Source organism: Homarus americanus, unplaced genomic scaffold, assembly GCF_018991925.1.
Source record: "Homarus americanus isolate GMGI-L3 unplaced genomic scaffold, GMGI_Hamer_2.0 scaffold56241, whole genome shotgun sequence".
In the NCBI taxonomy this organism is placed as follows: Eukaryota; Metazoa; Arthropoda; class Malacostraca; order Decapoda; family Nephropidae; genus Homarus; species Homarus americanus.
In genome coordinates, this window is record NW_024740202.1 from 612,505 (window position 1) to 629,931 (window position 17,427).

The following is a 17,427-nucleotide window of genomic DNA, read 5'->3' on the forward strand; positions in this document are numbered from 1 at the left end:
GCATGCACCGCCCGTTCTGCCTCACATGTGCCATGCACCCCTGCAGACAACAAATCTCCTACACCGCCTGGAGGGAAGGAGAAGTATTGTAGTGGATTTTTCCCCTACAAACGCTGTTTGTCGCTGAGTAGCCGACCCCACGAATTCCCCAGTGTATGCCTCGTGGTCTGGGTCAACCAGCGCCGCCATACATCATGTAGGTCAACTACTAAGCCACGCCTACCCCCGCTATTTAAGACCTGACCTAGTGGTGACCTCTCTCTTCTTCTAGCTACAGCCGCAGCAAGCTACACTTCCTCCGCCGCTGCCTGGTGGCCCTCGCTCCCGCCGGCGAGCATGGCGACCCACAAGCTGTCCTCCTCTGAGCATCCTTACCAACCAGCTCTCTCTTTCGACCTACACCAACCAGCAAGCAACACCTCCTCCTCCTCCGCCTGCCTGGCGGTCCTCGCTCCCGCCGGCGAGCATGGCGACCCACAAGCTGTCCTCTGAGCACCCTCACCAACCAGCTCTCTCTACATCACGCTTGTAACCACGCTGCCACTTCCCAGCACCAAGCTGCATTGTACATCCAATACAACATGTATACAGAGAGCACATTGTGAGTTTCCTTTCTCCAACCCATCCTGAGTGTGAACCCAATGTAACGTACCCCATAAATGGTGACCCCCGGAGATTCGCACTCACACAGGATGGAGGAGAAACCGATCAATCTCCCAGTCTTCAAGCAACATGGAAGACTGGCTTATCCACCCAGAAGCAGCTCTCATCGGCTCTACAGCTACTGTCACTACACCGCAGGTTAGACACCCTAGAGCAGCACTACTTCTCTAAGCAGACACCAGCTCCTCTTCCTGCCCCAAGCACCACGTCCAACCGACCCCAGCACACACGTCCTGCCTCAGACGCCGACACCCGACCCAGCTGCTGTCACAAGCCCTCAGACGCTTCTGCTGACGCAGCCCCTGCTCCTGACTCGGGCCCACACACCCCAGCAGGCGCATCTGACGTGCTGCACAGATCCACATTAATAGAAGTAATGATATCAGAAATAGAAACAGATCTAGTTTGAGAGTTAGCAGGAAGGGGAAAATGTGTAGAAGAGTGAAGAGTAGAATCATCAGCGTAAGAATGGATAAAATTAGTTGTAGTGTGAAGTAAATCATTGATAAAAAGAAGGAAGAATGGAAAGTGGCTTATGTGAGTCCCATCTTCACGGAGGGCGATCGTCACTCCACGAACAACTGTAGACCGGTGAGCCTGACCAGCATAATATGTAAAGTACTTGAGGGTATTATCAGAGATGCCGCAATGGAACATCTAATACTAAACAACCTTGTTAAGGATTGTCAACACGTTTTTATGCCGGGGCGCTCCTACCAAACACAATTGCTCAAGGTATTGGATATTTGGACCCATATTCTGGAATGCTGTATTGGAGGAAGAGAAGGAGCTGTTTATGTCATACTGTATAAAACTACTTTTTGGTTAATATCTGTGTTTAGTGTTTATTAAAGTAGTTTTGAAAAAGTTTATGCATATTTTTTTGCCTCCCTAACCCAACTAATTATTTTCATTTAACCATGGTCACTGACATAAATTGCATCATCCCTTGTCATATACTATTGGTCAAGTTAAGCTAGGATACCATAGGCTTTGCAAAGGGCTTCTATGGGCCTAGATCGTAGAATAGCTCATTTCATATGACTTGTGGAGGCCACAAAATCTGAGACAAGTTAGTGTGTGTGTGTGTGTGTGTGTGTGTGTGTGTGTGTGTGTGGAGCATCACATTCCTGTCTTCCACAGTTGGCACATCTCCCAGTGAAAACTTTCAGGATGCTATCTGACATACAACTTTGTGCCTCCAGTGTACATGATGTATATAGAGCACAGAGCTAATTTTATAATTATACATATTGATAAGTAAATAACATAAGGAAGTGTAAGTGGTAGCAGACATACCGGCATTCTGAACGATACTGCATGCATGGCAATGCCTGACTGCCTGGGACCTTTAAACCAGGTAAGGAGCTTATAGGTGTGGTTTTCACTGTTACCACATGACTCTGGTGGTCCTTTGGGGTAGTTTTAGCCAGCACAAAGAATGTAGAAAATCTTTGACCATCTGGGCATGACTCAGGTTAAATCAATTGACTATCTATGGGTCAGGACTATAATTTGCAATTTGATGTTAAAATGCTTTCTGGTACCTAACCTGCGAATTATACTACTGTATAATTTGGGCTCCAATGAAATACACACCCAAATCACAGAAAAAACATTTGTCACTTATTATTAAAATCTTTCAAGTTGTGTGCCTATAAAGTTTCTATAGGCTTAACACCAAGGGAAGGCACCTGTGTTATATATAAAGGGACTAATACCAGAAGTGGCACCAAAGATTAAAAATTTATCTCATTTACAGACAAGTAAACATTCAAACAACATTTCTATGAACAAAGAATTATAAGCCCGTACAAGTTAAAGATGCGAGTTGTGTTTGGATTATTTCTAATTGTTGTTTCTGCCCTTTATCACACTTCACCAATCTCATCAACTATTTTCTCATGCATATACAGTAAAAAAGTGATTATAGGATCTCTGAATAATGGGTTCTTTTTTTATATAATTGCAGAGCAGTTTTAGCAGACCAGTAAAACTCAAGAGAGCATTTTCTTTAGTATCACCCTCACCCAACCATGTGGCAGTGATGTGCTGCTGACAGACTGGGAAGGAAGAGGTGTGCTGATTAATGGTTTAAGTTAGGTTAGGTTAAGAACTACATGTGCTCTGCCTGTGCTCGCTCTCAGTCTACCATGTCATCTCACATTTGTTTGTACTTTCCTGTCAAAATGAATAACTTTACTTTTTTGTTATATAATTTGATGTACAGGTTGTTTAAAGCTTATCTGATTAAAGAGCAGAAATTTCTAGAAATACCAAAAGATTTACTATATCACCCAATAAATACACACGTTTAATCCTGAAAATTGTATTTCCTTGTATTTTGCATAACCATTTACTTCCATTAACAAATACATTTATCAGATGGCAAGGAACTTTTTTTTTTTCCTGTGACAGAAGAATTTTATAATAGTTCACTATGAGGTCTGCTGTTGTTTATTATCACCTGAAGATTAGATGCTCCAGCTTATTTCACCAGATGAACATCTCAACATTACCTGCAGAGGGGGTTGGGTTGGGTTAGCATTAGGGTATTTTAATCATCGGGTGAAATAAGCTAGGGTGTCTAATGTTCAAGTTTTATGATCCATGTATATATGAACAAAGAGGTTTCTTTTCAGCCTATACATGTCCCTCTCCAAAATAGCACAAGGTGGCTGAGAGCAACACACTTACATTGGCCATTCTGCAATGAAAAAAAAAAAAAAAAAAGTTACATCCTTTAAATATGGATTACATGAAGATAAGCCCCAGCTTATATCACCTTATGATTAAAAGCCCTACCACTACCTGGGTTAAGTTAGGTTAAATTAATATTCTTTGGGTTTTCATTTGCAAATTTGCATATGATCTAAAACAGCGCTTTAGGGTTTCCTAAGCAAATTTGCATATGAAAAAAAAAATTTTTTGCGAGCATGACGCACATTTGGCAATGTCACCACAACTGGTAACTATGTAGACTGCACTCCAAGGTCACTACACCAGTCTCCCTTTTATGTTTAAAGGACCTAGGATATAACATTGACCCACATTTCTTGTGCATCACAGTGATTTCATTTATCCATAACAGTGTTGTGAAAGTTTTGAACCATGCCTCATGTTGCTGGGGAGGGTGGAGGGGTGGGAAAACGTAAAAAGTGAAAGGAGATTGCACCATGTGGTGATAGTGTGGTGCCTCCTGATGCCTCTCCCAAGCAAAATAGTGTATTAATTTTTTCACAACTTTTCTTCTATAACTATTTTTTTCTTAAATATGCAGTGGGCGTGGGTAAACAAAGTGAAAAGTTACAGAGAAATAGGCAGAGAGTTAAAACCTAAAAGTGACAAAGATAGGACTCAGATAACGACTAACTTTAATATCTACTACGCATACAGTAAAAGTATGAGAAAAAAATGGATGAAATTAGGGTGTTAGTATGTACCAAAAAAATTTATATAATAGCATTCACCGAAACGTGGATAAACCTGACTCACGTGAGTTACCTGTTGAATACCAAATTAAATTTACAAATTATTCCAAACCGATAGGCAGATTAGGGGTAGCAATCTATCAGGGATAATCTGAAGTGTGAAATCAATAAGGAAACAAAAACTGAACTGAATACAGAAACAATCTGGATAGAATTAACCGATGGTAGGGAAAAAGTTAATCATGGTAGTAATATATAGACCTAATCTCGACAGGGTAAATGAGCACCTTATTTGGGATGAAATGTGCAGGGCATCCAGACATAGCAAAGTCTGTATAGTAGGCGACTTTAACTTCAGTAAAAATAGATTGGACCAACCTTACAGGTCACTCAGTCAGAGGATTTTCTTGAAACATTTTAGGACTATTTCCTAAGTTAGCATATAGCTGAATCCACCCGGGGTAATAATACACAATAAGTCCTCGTTTAACGTTGCCCTCGATAAAGTTGTTTCGTTATAACGTTGCTACTCTTTGGATACCAGTAATTCAGTTAACGTCCTGACGACTCAATATGACGTCGTTTTTTGCGTCGTCACGAGCTACTTTTTACGGCCCACCACCCTGTCTCGTCTTGGCGCGCTACCTCTCACTCGCGGAATGTCACAGCGTCCCCAAGAGGGGTCAGTCTTTGTTAGGCTTCCACAGCATTCATATTTGTTTAATTGTTTTTGCTCTAATACTGTACTCTAACCATTTGAAATGGCTTCCAAGCACCCATCAAGTGCTACTGATGCTAGTGTTGTGAAGAAGCAACGTAAGACCATTGGCCTTGCTACGAAAATGGAGGTTTTAAACCGGGAGGAGGAGCCACCTGCCGGGTCTCAGTGACTCTCCACCCTGCTCCCCCCCCCTCCCGCCCTACTCCTCCGCTCCACCACCTCTGTCCATCAGTGAGTACAATACAAAATGATTTAGTTTATTTATATATACAGTACATGTATACTATTTTCTATAAAATTGTCCATTGAATTTTTGTATATGTAATGTATTTCATGGGGCAATGGGGGCTCAGGAATGTAAATCCCGTATTTTATATTTCTTATCAGGAAAATTAATTCCGTTAACGTTGAGGTTTTCAGGAACGGAACCACGACATTAAGCGAGGACTTGGTGTACTTGATTTAGTTTTGTCAAACAGAGAAAACCTTATTAGTTATGTCAAGGTAAGGAATAAACTAGGAGTAATGATAAGTAGGAATCTTAAACCAAGACAACAATGTGTATTTGCTTGAAACAAGGCTAATAATGTACTTGGGTTCATACAAAGGAGTGTTGGTTACAAGACTAGCAAGGTAATCCAAAACTATATCTTGCACTTGTGAGATCTCACTTGGATTATGCGGTTCAGTTCTGGTCACCGTACTACAGAATGGATATTGAATCCCTAGAAAGAATTCAGAGGGAATGAAAAGACTAATCCCGAGCATTAGAAATTGAGTACAGAGACAGGTTAAAGCATCTTAATTTGCACTCCCTCGAGAAATGTAGAGTGAGGCGATATAATCGAGGTGTATAAATTGAAGTCAGGGTTAAACAATGGTGATATAACAAAGGTACTCAAACTATCCAACCTGGAGTGAACTCGTAGCAAGGTTTTAAATTAGACAAATTTAGATTTAGGCAGAAGATAGGTAAACATTGGTTTGGAAATGGAGTAGTAAATGAGTGGAACAAGTTACCAAACATCATCATTAACTCGAATACACTGGATAGCTTCAAATATAAGTTGGTTGGATACATGAGTGATAGGGGTTGGGCATAAATGGGACTGCACAGTACGGACCAATAGGCATGCTGCAAGTTTCCTCCATTCTTATGTTCTTATAATGGAATAAAGTTCACATTGCAATCACATGAAATAATTAAGGTATAAAGTTATGTATAAACATTTTCATTAGGCATCAACAAAAATTTGGTGTTCTACTCATGCTTACATATCGAAAAAATTATTTTATCAAGACTACTCATATAAAACTGTTAGTTGATAATTTATTTAAAATGCAACAAATCCCACCTTTTTATCTCAAATAGCAAGCTTGCTACGACTCATTACGTACACTTATCTCTCATGTGGTGAAGTGAGTAACAGGCCAAACCACGAGCGTCTTACGCGAGAGCGCCTACCAAAATCCAAGATTGTTAAGTTATCCCCTTGGGTATGAGGGGTCACTGTGCTAAATAAAATAATTTGGGGTTAGCCATATAAAATATCAAAAGTGGTGTTCAGTAATGAAGGGGTTATGGTAAGTAAGATTAATGTTAGGTTTGTTAATCTTAAGGTGATATAAGCTGGGGGCTTACCTTTATGTAATCCCTAATAATGTATGTTGAATACAGTACCTTTCACTTTACCTCCTGAATGATTTCTAAACACGGATAATACAAGTACAGAACTTAACCAACATTTTAAAGAATAATAGTTTACAGAAAATTAATAGAGTTGTGTTTCATTTCTCAGTTGAAACAATTATATATGAACTCGTTTATCCTCACAAAAATAAAACTACACCGTATTAAAGAACTGAATAGGATGACTTAACTCTGAGTACAATGTCATCATACTCAAGGAAATTGGTCATCATATTCAAGGGGCTGAGACATTGTACTCAAAGAATTAAGTCATTGCACTCAAGGGGTTAAATTATCACACTCATGAGGTTAAGGCCTACAATTGTGACCTGGAAGACCATGACAAAACCTTATATCCTCTCCCTACATACTGTATAATGGTCAACATGTTTGTTTTTATCAAGTCTCCAGTGCTGTTTACTAATGAGATATACAAGCAGCAGCACCTTGAGCCTTGTAAGAGCAGCCCCAAGAGAAGTAATCCCCAGAAGAGTAACCCCCATAGAAATAATTCCACAGAAGTAACCCTCAAGAATACCCCCACAAAACAGCAGACCACAGGAGAGAGTGAGAAAATGGTTAGCATTGCTGTGGTGTTGACAGCCAGGTGTATGCCACAGATAATAACATTCCCTGGATTATGCCTGGCCACAGGTATAAATTATAGTGTTGTGGACATAAATGCAACTTGCTGACCTGTGATACCTTGTCTTCACGTCCAGTCAGTATACTGCTCCACATAACAAAAAAAATCCACCGAGAACAACAGAACAGAATACAGAAGAAAGACATTAAGAGGAACCAAGGAACAAATATAACTTGAAAGAGAGGATAGAAGAAAGAATAAACATGAATAAGAGAAAACCTTAATATTCAAGAGGTGGCAGACTTGGGCATACCAATAAGGCTACACATGTAATAAACTCCTTAAGGACTCAATAAATACCCTGTACATAAAAAACTAAAGCTCTTGTACCTTCATAACAAATTTAACAATAGAAATAGTGTGCAGTAAATAAAATATTGTTTTCTTGGCAGTTTGGATATAGTAATGAGCATTATATACACACACACACAGTATAAGGCCAAATAATAAGACATCATTATCACATTTAAATTATATTCAGATGAAACTCAACAAGCAAATGGTTACAAGACTTCAGCTGCTGTAAAACTCTCATTAAAAGAAACAAACATAATATATTCAATCAATAAAAACAATGAAATATAATTGCTTGAACTCACAGTCAAATTTCTGCAGACCAACAACGTCAGACTTTCTCACTAAAACTTTATCGGAGACTTGCACAAACTTTAAGACACATTTGCATTTTATTTTTCATCGGGGGGACACAGTCATAACCAAGGCTGGTCAACACAATAAAAATATTATATCACCAGACCTCTTGAGTGAAAAATTCCACATTAGAGTTTTAGAGATGAAATATATTTTAATTTACTTCCTATAGAATATGAGAGCCTATCTAAACTCTTTACAAAACTCTGCTCCACTTTTTCGCACACTGCTTTCCCTTCGATGTGACTCGTGAGGGTAGAGCTGATGTCCACGGAGGAGTAACCCTTCTGAATGTTTTCCTCGGTCGTTGACTTGATGGACTTGTACTTGTCGGAGGTGGCTTTGTCTAACTTCTGTAGGTGAGCCGTGAGGGAGGTGATGTAGCTTGAAAACTGGGGTATTACCTCAGGCTGTAAGAGAACACCATCGATTGAGCAAACTGTGTCATCAAACAACAACATTCTGTATAGGGGCATATTGAATACAATTGAGTATAAATACCCAAATATGTAACTCAGACACAAGATTTTCATTGTATGTTTAAAGAAAGAACCAGAGATTAAACCATCAAGGGATCCGGATCCCTATTTTCAACCAATATACAAATGGTACAAACTAGAGTAAAAGAGTGATGATATGAATACAGATATACGTATAGAAATTATAACCGATATACAGTCTCTCCTCGACTTACGATGGGGTTCCGTCCCGATGACCAAGTCGTAAGTCGAAAAGGCGAAAATAATACATAGAAATTCTAAAATGGGTGTCTCTTTTTCTTCTCAGCACCACGAGAATTCTCACTTTTACATTTGCCAAACATTTTTAAAGGGAATTACAAACAAAAATTTTGTCAGGACACAGCGCGATCACTAACGTCAAGACTCGAAAATACATAATTTGAAAAATATTTTATACAACCACGGTGGTCGTATGTCCGGGTTGTCATAAGTCAAGTACAGTATAGTCTGCATTTACGCGGATTTGGTTTACGCGTTTGGTCATTTACGCGACACCGTGCCAGAATGAAAATTTTAAGTTACGCGATTCATTCCATCATTTACGCGGGAAGCAGCTTGGGGAGGGTGAACATTAGGTCGCTCTTACATTATCGCCTACGTCATATGCCGTATCGGACTGTGATTGGGCCAGCATCCTTACCTCCCTCCGCCGCTAGCTGTGATTGGTCTAATGTAACATGACGTGCCCTGCCACCAGAGGGAAGAAGTCGCTGACCTAGCCGGGCCTGTCTCATTGTTCTCAGTTCTCCACGTATACTATTCTCTATTGTGCCCGCTATTCCCCTCACAATGGCTTCCGCTGGACCCCCACCACCCCCGAGAAACCTTGAACTACCTGGACCAAGCCATGGTTATGTGAAGGAAGTCATCGAGTAGGGGGAGAAAATCAAGCGCATCATTGACAAAGACACAGTCAAGCATCGGCAAGAAGTGTCTAATAACCTTCTGTCGAAAATTATGGAGCCGTATGTCCAGATGTACCACGACAACATCAATGCTAGTCTCGCCCGCAACCCACCACAACCACAGCCAGCCCAAGTCAGTAATAGTGACAGTGAGGATATGGACTTTGAGGGTTTGTCAGGGAGGCCCTGCAAACCTCTGTGAATAGTGATAGTGATTCACTGGAAGGCCACTAATCTGTCCTCTGCCTCGGAACCAGCCGCCATCCATGAGTGCTGACCCATCTCTTCTACTAACGTAAGTGTTAAACACCTTTAGATTTGGAATTTTTTATTTAGATATGTGTGTGTCAATACCATCATAAAATTATAATGTTATTTTTACTACAAGGTACGTATTGTGTCGGAAAAAATGGAGTTTGGGAGTCGGCCCAGTCTCTATTTCAATTAATCCCACGTGTTCTGTTATTTCGTTTACGCGTTTCTCGTTTTATGCGGACCTGCACGGGTTCAATTGACCGCGTAAATCCAGACTATACTGTATGTCGTGGAGTACCTGCAATAATAATAATAATAATAATAATACTAATACAGTGATCCCTCGGTTAACGAACACCTCGGTTAACGAGATTTCGGTTAACGAATTACCTTCCATAAGATTCTTAACTTCGGTTAACGAGCATTCCCTCGATTAACGAATTCCTTACGAGTGGCCCTCAACATGTTTTCGCTTGCACACCAGCTGTCATATTAGTCGGCCAATACAGTAATCGGTTCTAGGGCTTAAATTCCTTACCATTTTAGTTCATATCAAGAAGGTTGTACTATTCAATCATTTTAAAAGTTTTATATTAAATTTTTTAGTCATTTTAACAATTATTGTACATAATTGAAGTACAGTCGGCCCTTAACATACGCGGGGGTTAGGTTACAGAGATTCCCGTGAATGCTAAAAATCGTGTACTATTGCCCCCCCCCCCACCCTCGCTTTATGCGGTCCCACTTTACGCGTTTCCACGTTTACGCGGTACCCTGCCGAAACCAGAATGCTCACTTTCCGCGGTGTGTGTACCCTTTTACGCGGAGAGCGGCGCGAGCAGGGTGCGCACAAGGTCGCCCAGTCATCAAAACATTACCGAGTTCTTCACCCGCCACCCACCACAGCCGGCCCAAGTCAGTGATAGAGAGGATATGGACTTATATGGACTTTGAGGGGTTTGACAAAGAGGCCCTGCAAGCCTCTGTGGTGGATAGTGATACAATTGATACAAGTGATACAAGTGAGGGCCAATAATCTGCCCTCTGCCTCGGAACCAACCCCACATCCTCGTGTGCCCAGCCATCTTTTCTACGAATGTAAGTATTAAAAAACCTAATATTATTGATATTTCTCTTAATTATTAATTGTGTGTGCATACCATCATAAAATTAAGAAGTTATTTTGACTACAACGTAGGTATTGTGTCTGAAAAAGTGGAGTTTGGGGTCAGCCCGGTCTCTATTTCAATTAATCCCATATGTTATGTTGTTTACTTTAAGCGTTTCTCACTTTACGCGGGCCGCCGTGGGTTCAATTGACCGCGTAAAGTGAGGGTTCACTGTAGTTTAATTAATGTTTCTGAATTTCTTTTTGAATGAATTATATTGTTTATGTGTGCAAATTGAACAATACAATTCATTAATAATACGAAAAATATTAAAACACGTCATTGTTTTTGTTGTTTACAAAACCAGGGACTGATTGGTTCTACATATAAAACTGAAGAAAATAAGACCCTGGTTGTAGCTGTGGTAAAATTTGTATGATTGTTTTAAGTAATGTTATTTAATGTTAATAAATGGAACAATGGAAGTAGCTAACAATTAAGGGTAAAAAAAAAGTGAGATCACATATGTAAGTGAGCACATGTGTAAACATATCATCATTACTCTTCATAAGAATATGAAAGCAACACTTATTTACTGTTCATATATATTTTAATTAATGTTTTGGAATTAAAAAAAAATATCTACCCATCAGTGGTAATAAAGTTGAAAACATACGGATAGCCAATGTTGTTGTGTGTGTGTTTTTACTTGGATGACGAAGGTGCATTTAAATTTGGAAGATTTTAATTTTGTGGGGTTTTTACAGTCTAAATGGGTATCCAAATATGAGAGCCTACTGTTAATAGGTGTCCAAATATGAGAGCCTACATATAAAGAAACAAACATTCCTGCATTTGAGACCAGCAGACAACCTTTAGCAATTCCTCAATAGATGGCACTGCCGCACCACTGCCATTAGTAAACAAACCACACAGCAGCAAGGGGTTTTTTTTCTGCAATATATCAACAATATTAGTTAAATCAATAGTTTTATAGTACTGTATAGAGAATACTTGTAATTGTTAAGTGATCTCTGGTATTTACACCTCGCTTGGTTGGCAAATTAACACTCAGAAGACTGAGATTTTTGTCCAGCCCATTGTGGTGTTGCTGGAGAAGTGATTGTGGTGGTGTTGGGGAAGTGATTGTGGTGGTGCTGGAGAAGTGATTGTGGTGGTGCTGGAGAAGTGATTGTGGTGGTGCTGGAGAAGTAATTGTGGTGGTGCTGGAGAAGTGATTGTGGTGGTGCTGGAGAAGTGATTGTGGTGATGCTGGAGAAGTAATTGTGGTGGTGCTGGAGAAGTGATTGTGGTGGTGTTGGGGAAGTGATTGTGGTGGTGCTGGAGAAGTGATTGTGGTGGTGTTGGGGAAGTGATTGTGGTGGTGTTGGGGAAGTGATTGTGGTGGTGTTGGGGAAGTGATTGTGGTGGTGCTGGGGAAGTGATTGTGGTGGTGTTGGGGAAGTGATTGTGGTGGTGTTGGGGAAGTGATTGTGGTGGTGCTGGAGAAGTAATTGTGGTGGTGCTGGAGAAGTGATTGTTGTGGTGCTGGAGAAGTGATTGTTGTGGTGTTGGGGAAGTGACTGTGGTAAAAGGATAAAGTTAAGTTATTTGACAGGTAGTGTGGTATTGGTGGTCATCATGTGTGAGGTGATGCGGGAAGCCACCAGTCCCTCCTCGCACCCATGTTTGGCCGTATTAATGCCCTTTACAACTGATCGACAAATAAAATAAAATTATCATTACGTCAGTTGTATTTTAACATAAATGAAGTAAAAATCCTGAGCACCGGACCACCTGAGTAACATGTATGAATAACTACATATATTGGGAAAAAAATAAAATTAAAAAAATATCTTGCAGGCCAATAGAAAGTAAAGAGGCTGCTCACCATTATCACAGGCTCTTTTCTCTTCTTGTTCCTCTTGGACACGGAAGCTTTTATAGGTTTAAGGATGGTAAAACAGCAGCCGAGGAGGATGGCAATAATGCCTAGTGTCTGGGCCAGGTGGTGCAGCTGTGTTAAGGCTGGAGGGTTGACACCAGGCATGATCTTTGGGGTGATGGTCTGTAGAGTATCCAGGTGCTGCATGTGTGACCTGATCATCTCCTCTATCTCCTCTCGAGTCTCCTTGATGATTTCACTCGACCAACTTTCCACACCTAGGGAGAGCAGAGTCTTAATATATAATAGTTCACTGGCAGACAGTCTTAATATACAATAGTTCACTGGCAGACAGACTTAAAATATACAATATTTAACTGGCAGAGAGTCTTAATTTACAATAGTTCACTGGCAGACAGACTTAACACTCTTAGGTTTTGGTAGGTGCTCTCCCGTGAGACGCTCGTGACTGCACCACACGAGAGATAATTGTACATAATGAGTCATAACGAGCCTGCTATTTGAGATAAAAAGGTGGGAGTTGTTGCATTAGCATTGTAAATTATCTAAAAAAAATTTTATAGGAGTAACCACGATAATATACTGAATTTTTATATGTAAGCACAAGTAGAATATAAAATTTTTGTTTATGCTTCATGAAAAGGTTTATACAGCACTTTATACCTTAATTATTTCATGTGATTGCAATATGAACCTTATTCCATTATAATGTGTACATATTTAGGAAAAATAGTCATAAAAGAAATATTGAGAAAACTTAATATTTTGCTAGATAATAGTGGTGTGAATTTTGTGTTCTGATGAGTTCGCCCAGGCTGAGAGCAGATTATTAATTTTTCCCTCTGAGCGTAAAAGATAATTGTACCTTTTAAATCATAGCATGTTGAACGGCCACACAAACTATCACTTACTTTAGAAGAGCCAGGAACACTGGGAGGGACACCATACTATCACCATATGGTGTAATCTCCTTGCGCTTTTTACATTTTCCCACCCCTCCACCCTCGTCAGCAACCCGAGGCATAGCTAAAAACTGTCACAACACTGTTATGAATAAATGAAATCACTGTGATGCACGAGAAATCAGCAGAAGCTGCAAGAAAATATGTGAGAAATGTGGGTCAACGTTATATCCTAGGTCCTTTGAACACAAAAGGGAGACTGGTGTGGTGACCTTTGTTTAGGCAGGCCAACAAGTTCAAGGGTTCATGGCAACACCCACGATCCAAACACTGACATCTCATCGGCTACATCATTGTCAGAGAAAGAGATCGCCGAGATGTCCTCATCACCCGAGCCATGCGAGGCTCAGACCACTGTAACACTGATCATCAGAGCCAAGCTCTCGCTTCATGTTGCCCCAAAATGGTGAAGGCAACAAGCCTCCAGAAGAGATTTTAACACTAAGCGCTTGGAGGATCCAGCAGTAGCACATTTTTATATTTATTATTATTATTTTTTTATGGGGATTAGCCCACCAGGGCACAGGTCACTGACCCACATCAGGGCCTGGAGGGCAAAAAATTTAATAATAATGATAATAATCATAATAATGATGATGATGATGATGATGATGATGATGATAATAATAATTCATTCTAAAAAATAAAAAATTGAAAATAATAAAATAATAACATAATACCTGTAATAATAATTGTATGATATGGACACGAAGTAGTACCTTAAGCTGTGTATTCATATATTACTCTTATTAATTAGGTATAGTAAAGTATTACAGAACATGTATTAATTCTATGTAATATTCCCATTTATTGTGCACCATGTTATGTATATAAATTATCATATTTATACTTTATGTATTCAGCTTGTGAATGCTGGCATCTGTACATGCAAGCGAGCAGTAATACATAGAGAGAGTGAAGACTGCCAGTCCTTGTGGTGCGGAAGTGAGCTTCTTGGTCCCCTTGTATATATCTCCCGTACGAGAATAAGAACCTACTTTTAAGAGAACAAGTGTTTGTGTATACCTTCAGTAGTATAGAACATTTTGGGGGTATCAAGACGAACACAGAATAATAGCAACACTAAAAATAATAATAAAGAACCATAAAGAAATACAAAAAAAAGATCAAAAGTGAGAAACAATATATTGACAATGAGGCTGCTGTCACTGAATGCCGCATAGATCTGCGGCTTAACTAACTCAACACAGCTAGAGTAGCTACAGTACTTATATATTAGGATATTTAATTTTGAGGTAATGAAATGGCAGCAAAGGTGTGGCTATTGGGGGAGGCTGGACGCCACAAAAAAAAAAAATAAATAAAAAAAAAAATAAAAAAAAATAAAAAAAAATTAAAAAAAGGAGAATAGTAGTCGTGGTGTGTGTGTCACTTCCCCACCCTGTAAAAGCCGGGATAGGTAAACCTTCATAACAAGCCTGTCAAAACACCCAGTACAGTACAGAAAACAACACACCTGCAGGCTCATGAGAACATTTGTGTATTCGCTGTAAAACTCGTGCGTGTCTGACTAGGAGAGGGATGTAGCTTCCTGACGTGTAAAGGTAAATTCTGGACGGATCAGGACCTTGAAGTGGAAGCTGCAACAAGAAAGTAGAATATAATGACATTAATAATCACAATGAGAATACTGTACTGCACTACAGTATACTATTTCCACGCTAACCTGGCCCATAAGCCACGCCCCTCTTCTGTGTCATTTATTTCTGTTTGCTTTGTTGGGCACAAAACAAAGAAATAATGAAAAAGGTTTCATTCGAGAGCGAATTTCATCCTTGACTTCGACCTTTCATGATAAATATTAAACATTTTCTAACATCCTCTCTGAAGTGCTAATGCCTTGAAATCATTTTAATTTTGATAGTCTAGATCAGGGGTTCCCAAGCTTTTTCTAGCACGACCCAATCCAGTGTTGTCAACTGTCCAGTGCGACCCCAAATCATTTCACTGGCAGACCCAAAGGACCCCAGCGACCCCATGACCTCTTTGCGACCCTACCTAATGAGCCTTCTGACCCCATTTGGGGTCGCGACCCCAGGTTTGGGAACCCCCGGTCTAGATATTTAACATTATTTTAGATAATAACAGGTCTGCTTACCAACTGTGAACACATTTAGTTTGAATAAATGGATAGATCTATGAAAATTTTCTATGAACCAATCAGCTATTTGTAGCTATAGACAAGGGTATTGGCTTACGGGTCAGGTTAGCGTGAAAATAATATAATAATATCCCAGGAGGCAAGGGAATATGGACCCCTTTACTGTACTGTACCTTCATTATTACAGTAATTAAGAACAAATAATACAAAAGTGTTGGGATATACTAAGCATTAAACAGGGAGGAAATGACAGGAGGAGCAGGAGGAGGAGGGGTGAAAGAGGAGGAGGAGGAGGAGGAGGAGGAGGAGGAGGAGGAGGAGGAGGAGGAGGAGGTGAAAGAGGAAGAGGAGGAGGAGGAGGAGGAGGAGGAGGAGGAGGAGGAGGAGGAGGAGGAGGAGGAGGAAGGATGAAGGAGGAGTAGGAGGAGGGAAGGAGGAGGTAGGGGTTGAAGGGGGAGGAAGAGGAAAGACATAAAGCATTCTATATTACCTGTGGAGACTTGCAATTTCGATGTCTGGTGCAGTCTTCAAATTCCTCCTCTAATCTGGCGGTCAGGTCAGCCAAGAGTGTTGCATCAGCTGATGAAGTGGCCTCACCATTCACACATGCACTGAAGTTTACAAATAAACTTAAGTATTACTAAAACACAATTCTATATATCTTTTTGGGGGGTTACATGAGATTAGCTCTCCCCCCCAATTATTTCACCATTAAAAACCCTTATGCTACCTGGAGGAGGTTAGATAGCATTAGGCTAGGTTAGTATTAGATTATGTTAGTGGTAGGTTAACTTGGGTTAGTGTTAGGTTAAGTTAGGGTGGTTAATCGTAAGATGGAATAAACTAACAGGGTAAAACATCACATTTTCTATTTTTTTTCTTTTCTTTAACAATCTTCAAAGCCAAATTTCATTGTTGCAGAGGATGGCTAAAACAAAGAACGCACGCACCTATGCTCTTCAAGTGATCTTTAATTTGCCTCCATGCAGTCACACAAGACCCTACCTGAATGCTTGTTGTCTTAATTCCCTCTGTGTGTGTGTGTGTGTGTGTGTTTTGAGCTTGCCTGTAGGATTCAAAGAAGTTCATGAAGAGTTTGTTCAGGAGTAAGGTGGTGAGGTGACATGCCAAGACACTTACACAACACGCACATTAACAGCACTACTAAACCATTGTCTTATAACATTTTACATATTAATTTCTATTTTAAAATTAATTGATACATGATAGCTCAACAAAACTACTTTTGCACTTAGACAACTGATCAATGAATAAACCAGGGCATATAGAGACTCATTATACACTAGTGATGTCACAAAGCTTTGAAACTGCAACCACAACTTCTGAACAACCACATAATTTATCACAACCGGTACCCAAATGTACTAAGTTAATTACTAAAATTATACAGTAATGCCTGGTGCAAAATAAGGGATGTGTGTACTAAAATTAACTGCTATCTTACAAGAATTCCAGCAATGCAAGTTATATTTACCTAAGTCAAGTCAGTGTTATTTTATAAGCAAAAAAATTAAACCCTCTGCCTTTCATAATCCTTAAGTACACATTGATCTCCCCTCCTGGCTGTCGACAACCCACCTCCCTCCCTCCTCCCAGCCAGAAGAAGGGTCCACTGGTGGGTAAAAGTGACTGCACCCGCACCCCCCAAAGGGTTGCCTCACTGTGTGTGTGTGTGTCTGTGTAATAATAATAATAATAATAATAATTAATGGTTTATTGAACAAGTTCTGCAGCCCGAAGGCTGAAAATATACATTGGACATAAATGACCTATTGCATACATTGGTGGTTTAACAAAAACCTTCATTAGAGAAAGGTAAAGGAA

At 39.9% G+C, this 17,427-nt stretch overlaps 1 protein-coding gene across 2 annotated transcripts in view; it reads right to left on the bottom strand.

Moving 5' to 3' along the window:
* Window positions 1-7,608: 7,608 nt before the first annotated feature.
* The window catches only part of LOC121875284 (N-alpha-acetyltransferase 25, NatB auxiliary subunit-like), a 59,600-nt gene continuing 49,781 nt past the window's right edge, over window positions 7,609-17,427 (bottom strand). For both annotated transcript variants that reach the window (XM_042379746.1, XM_042379747.1), the window contains exons 14-17: window positions 16,073-16,193; window positions 14,938-15,061; window positions 12,484-12,755; window positions 7,609-8,212 (exon numbers count right to left, since the gene is read on the bottom strand). In XM_042379746.1, the coding sequence (XP_042235680.1) occupies window positions 7,931-8,212; window positions 12,484-12,755; window positions 14,938-15,061; window positions 16,073-16,193 (799 nt within the window). In that variant the 3' untranslated portion in view covers window positions 7,609-7,930. The remainder of the gene's footprint in view (window positions 8,213-12,483; window positions 12,756-14,937; window positions 15,062-16,072; window positions 16,194-17,427) is intronic.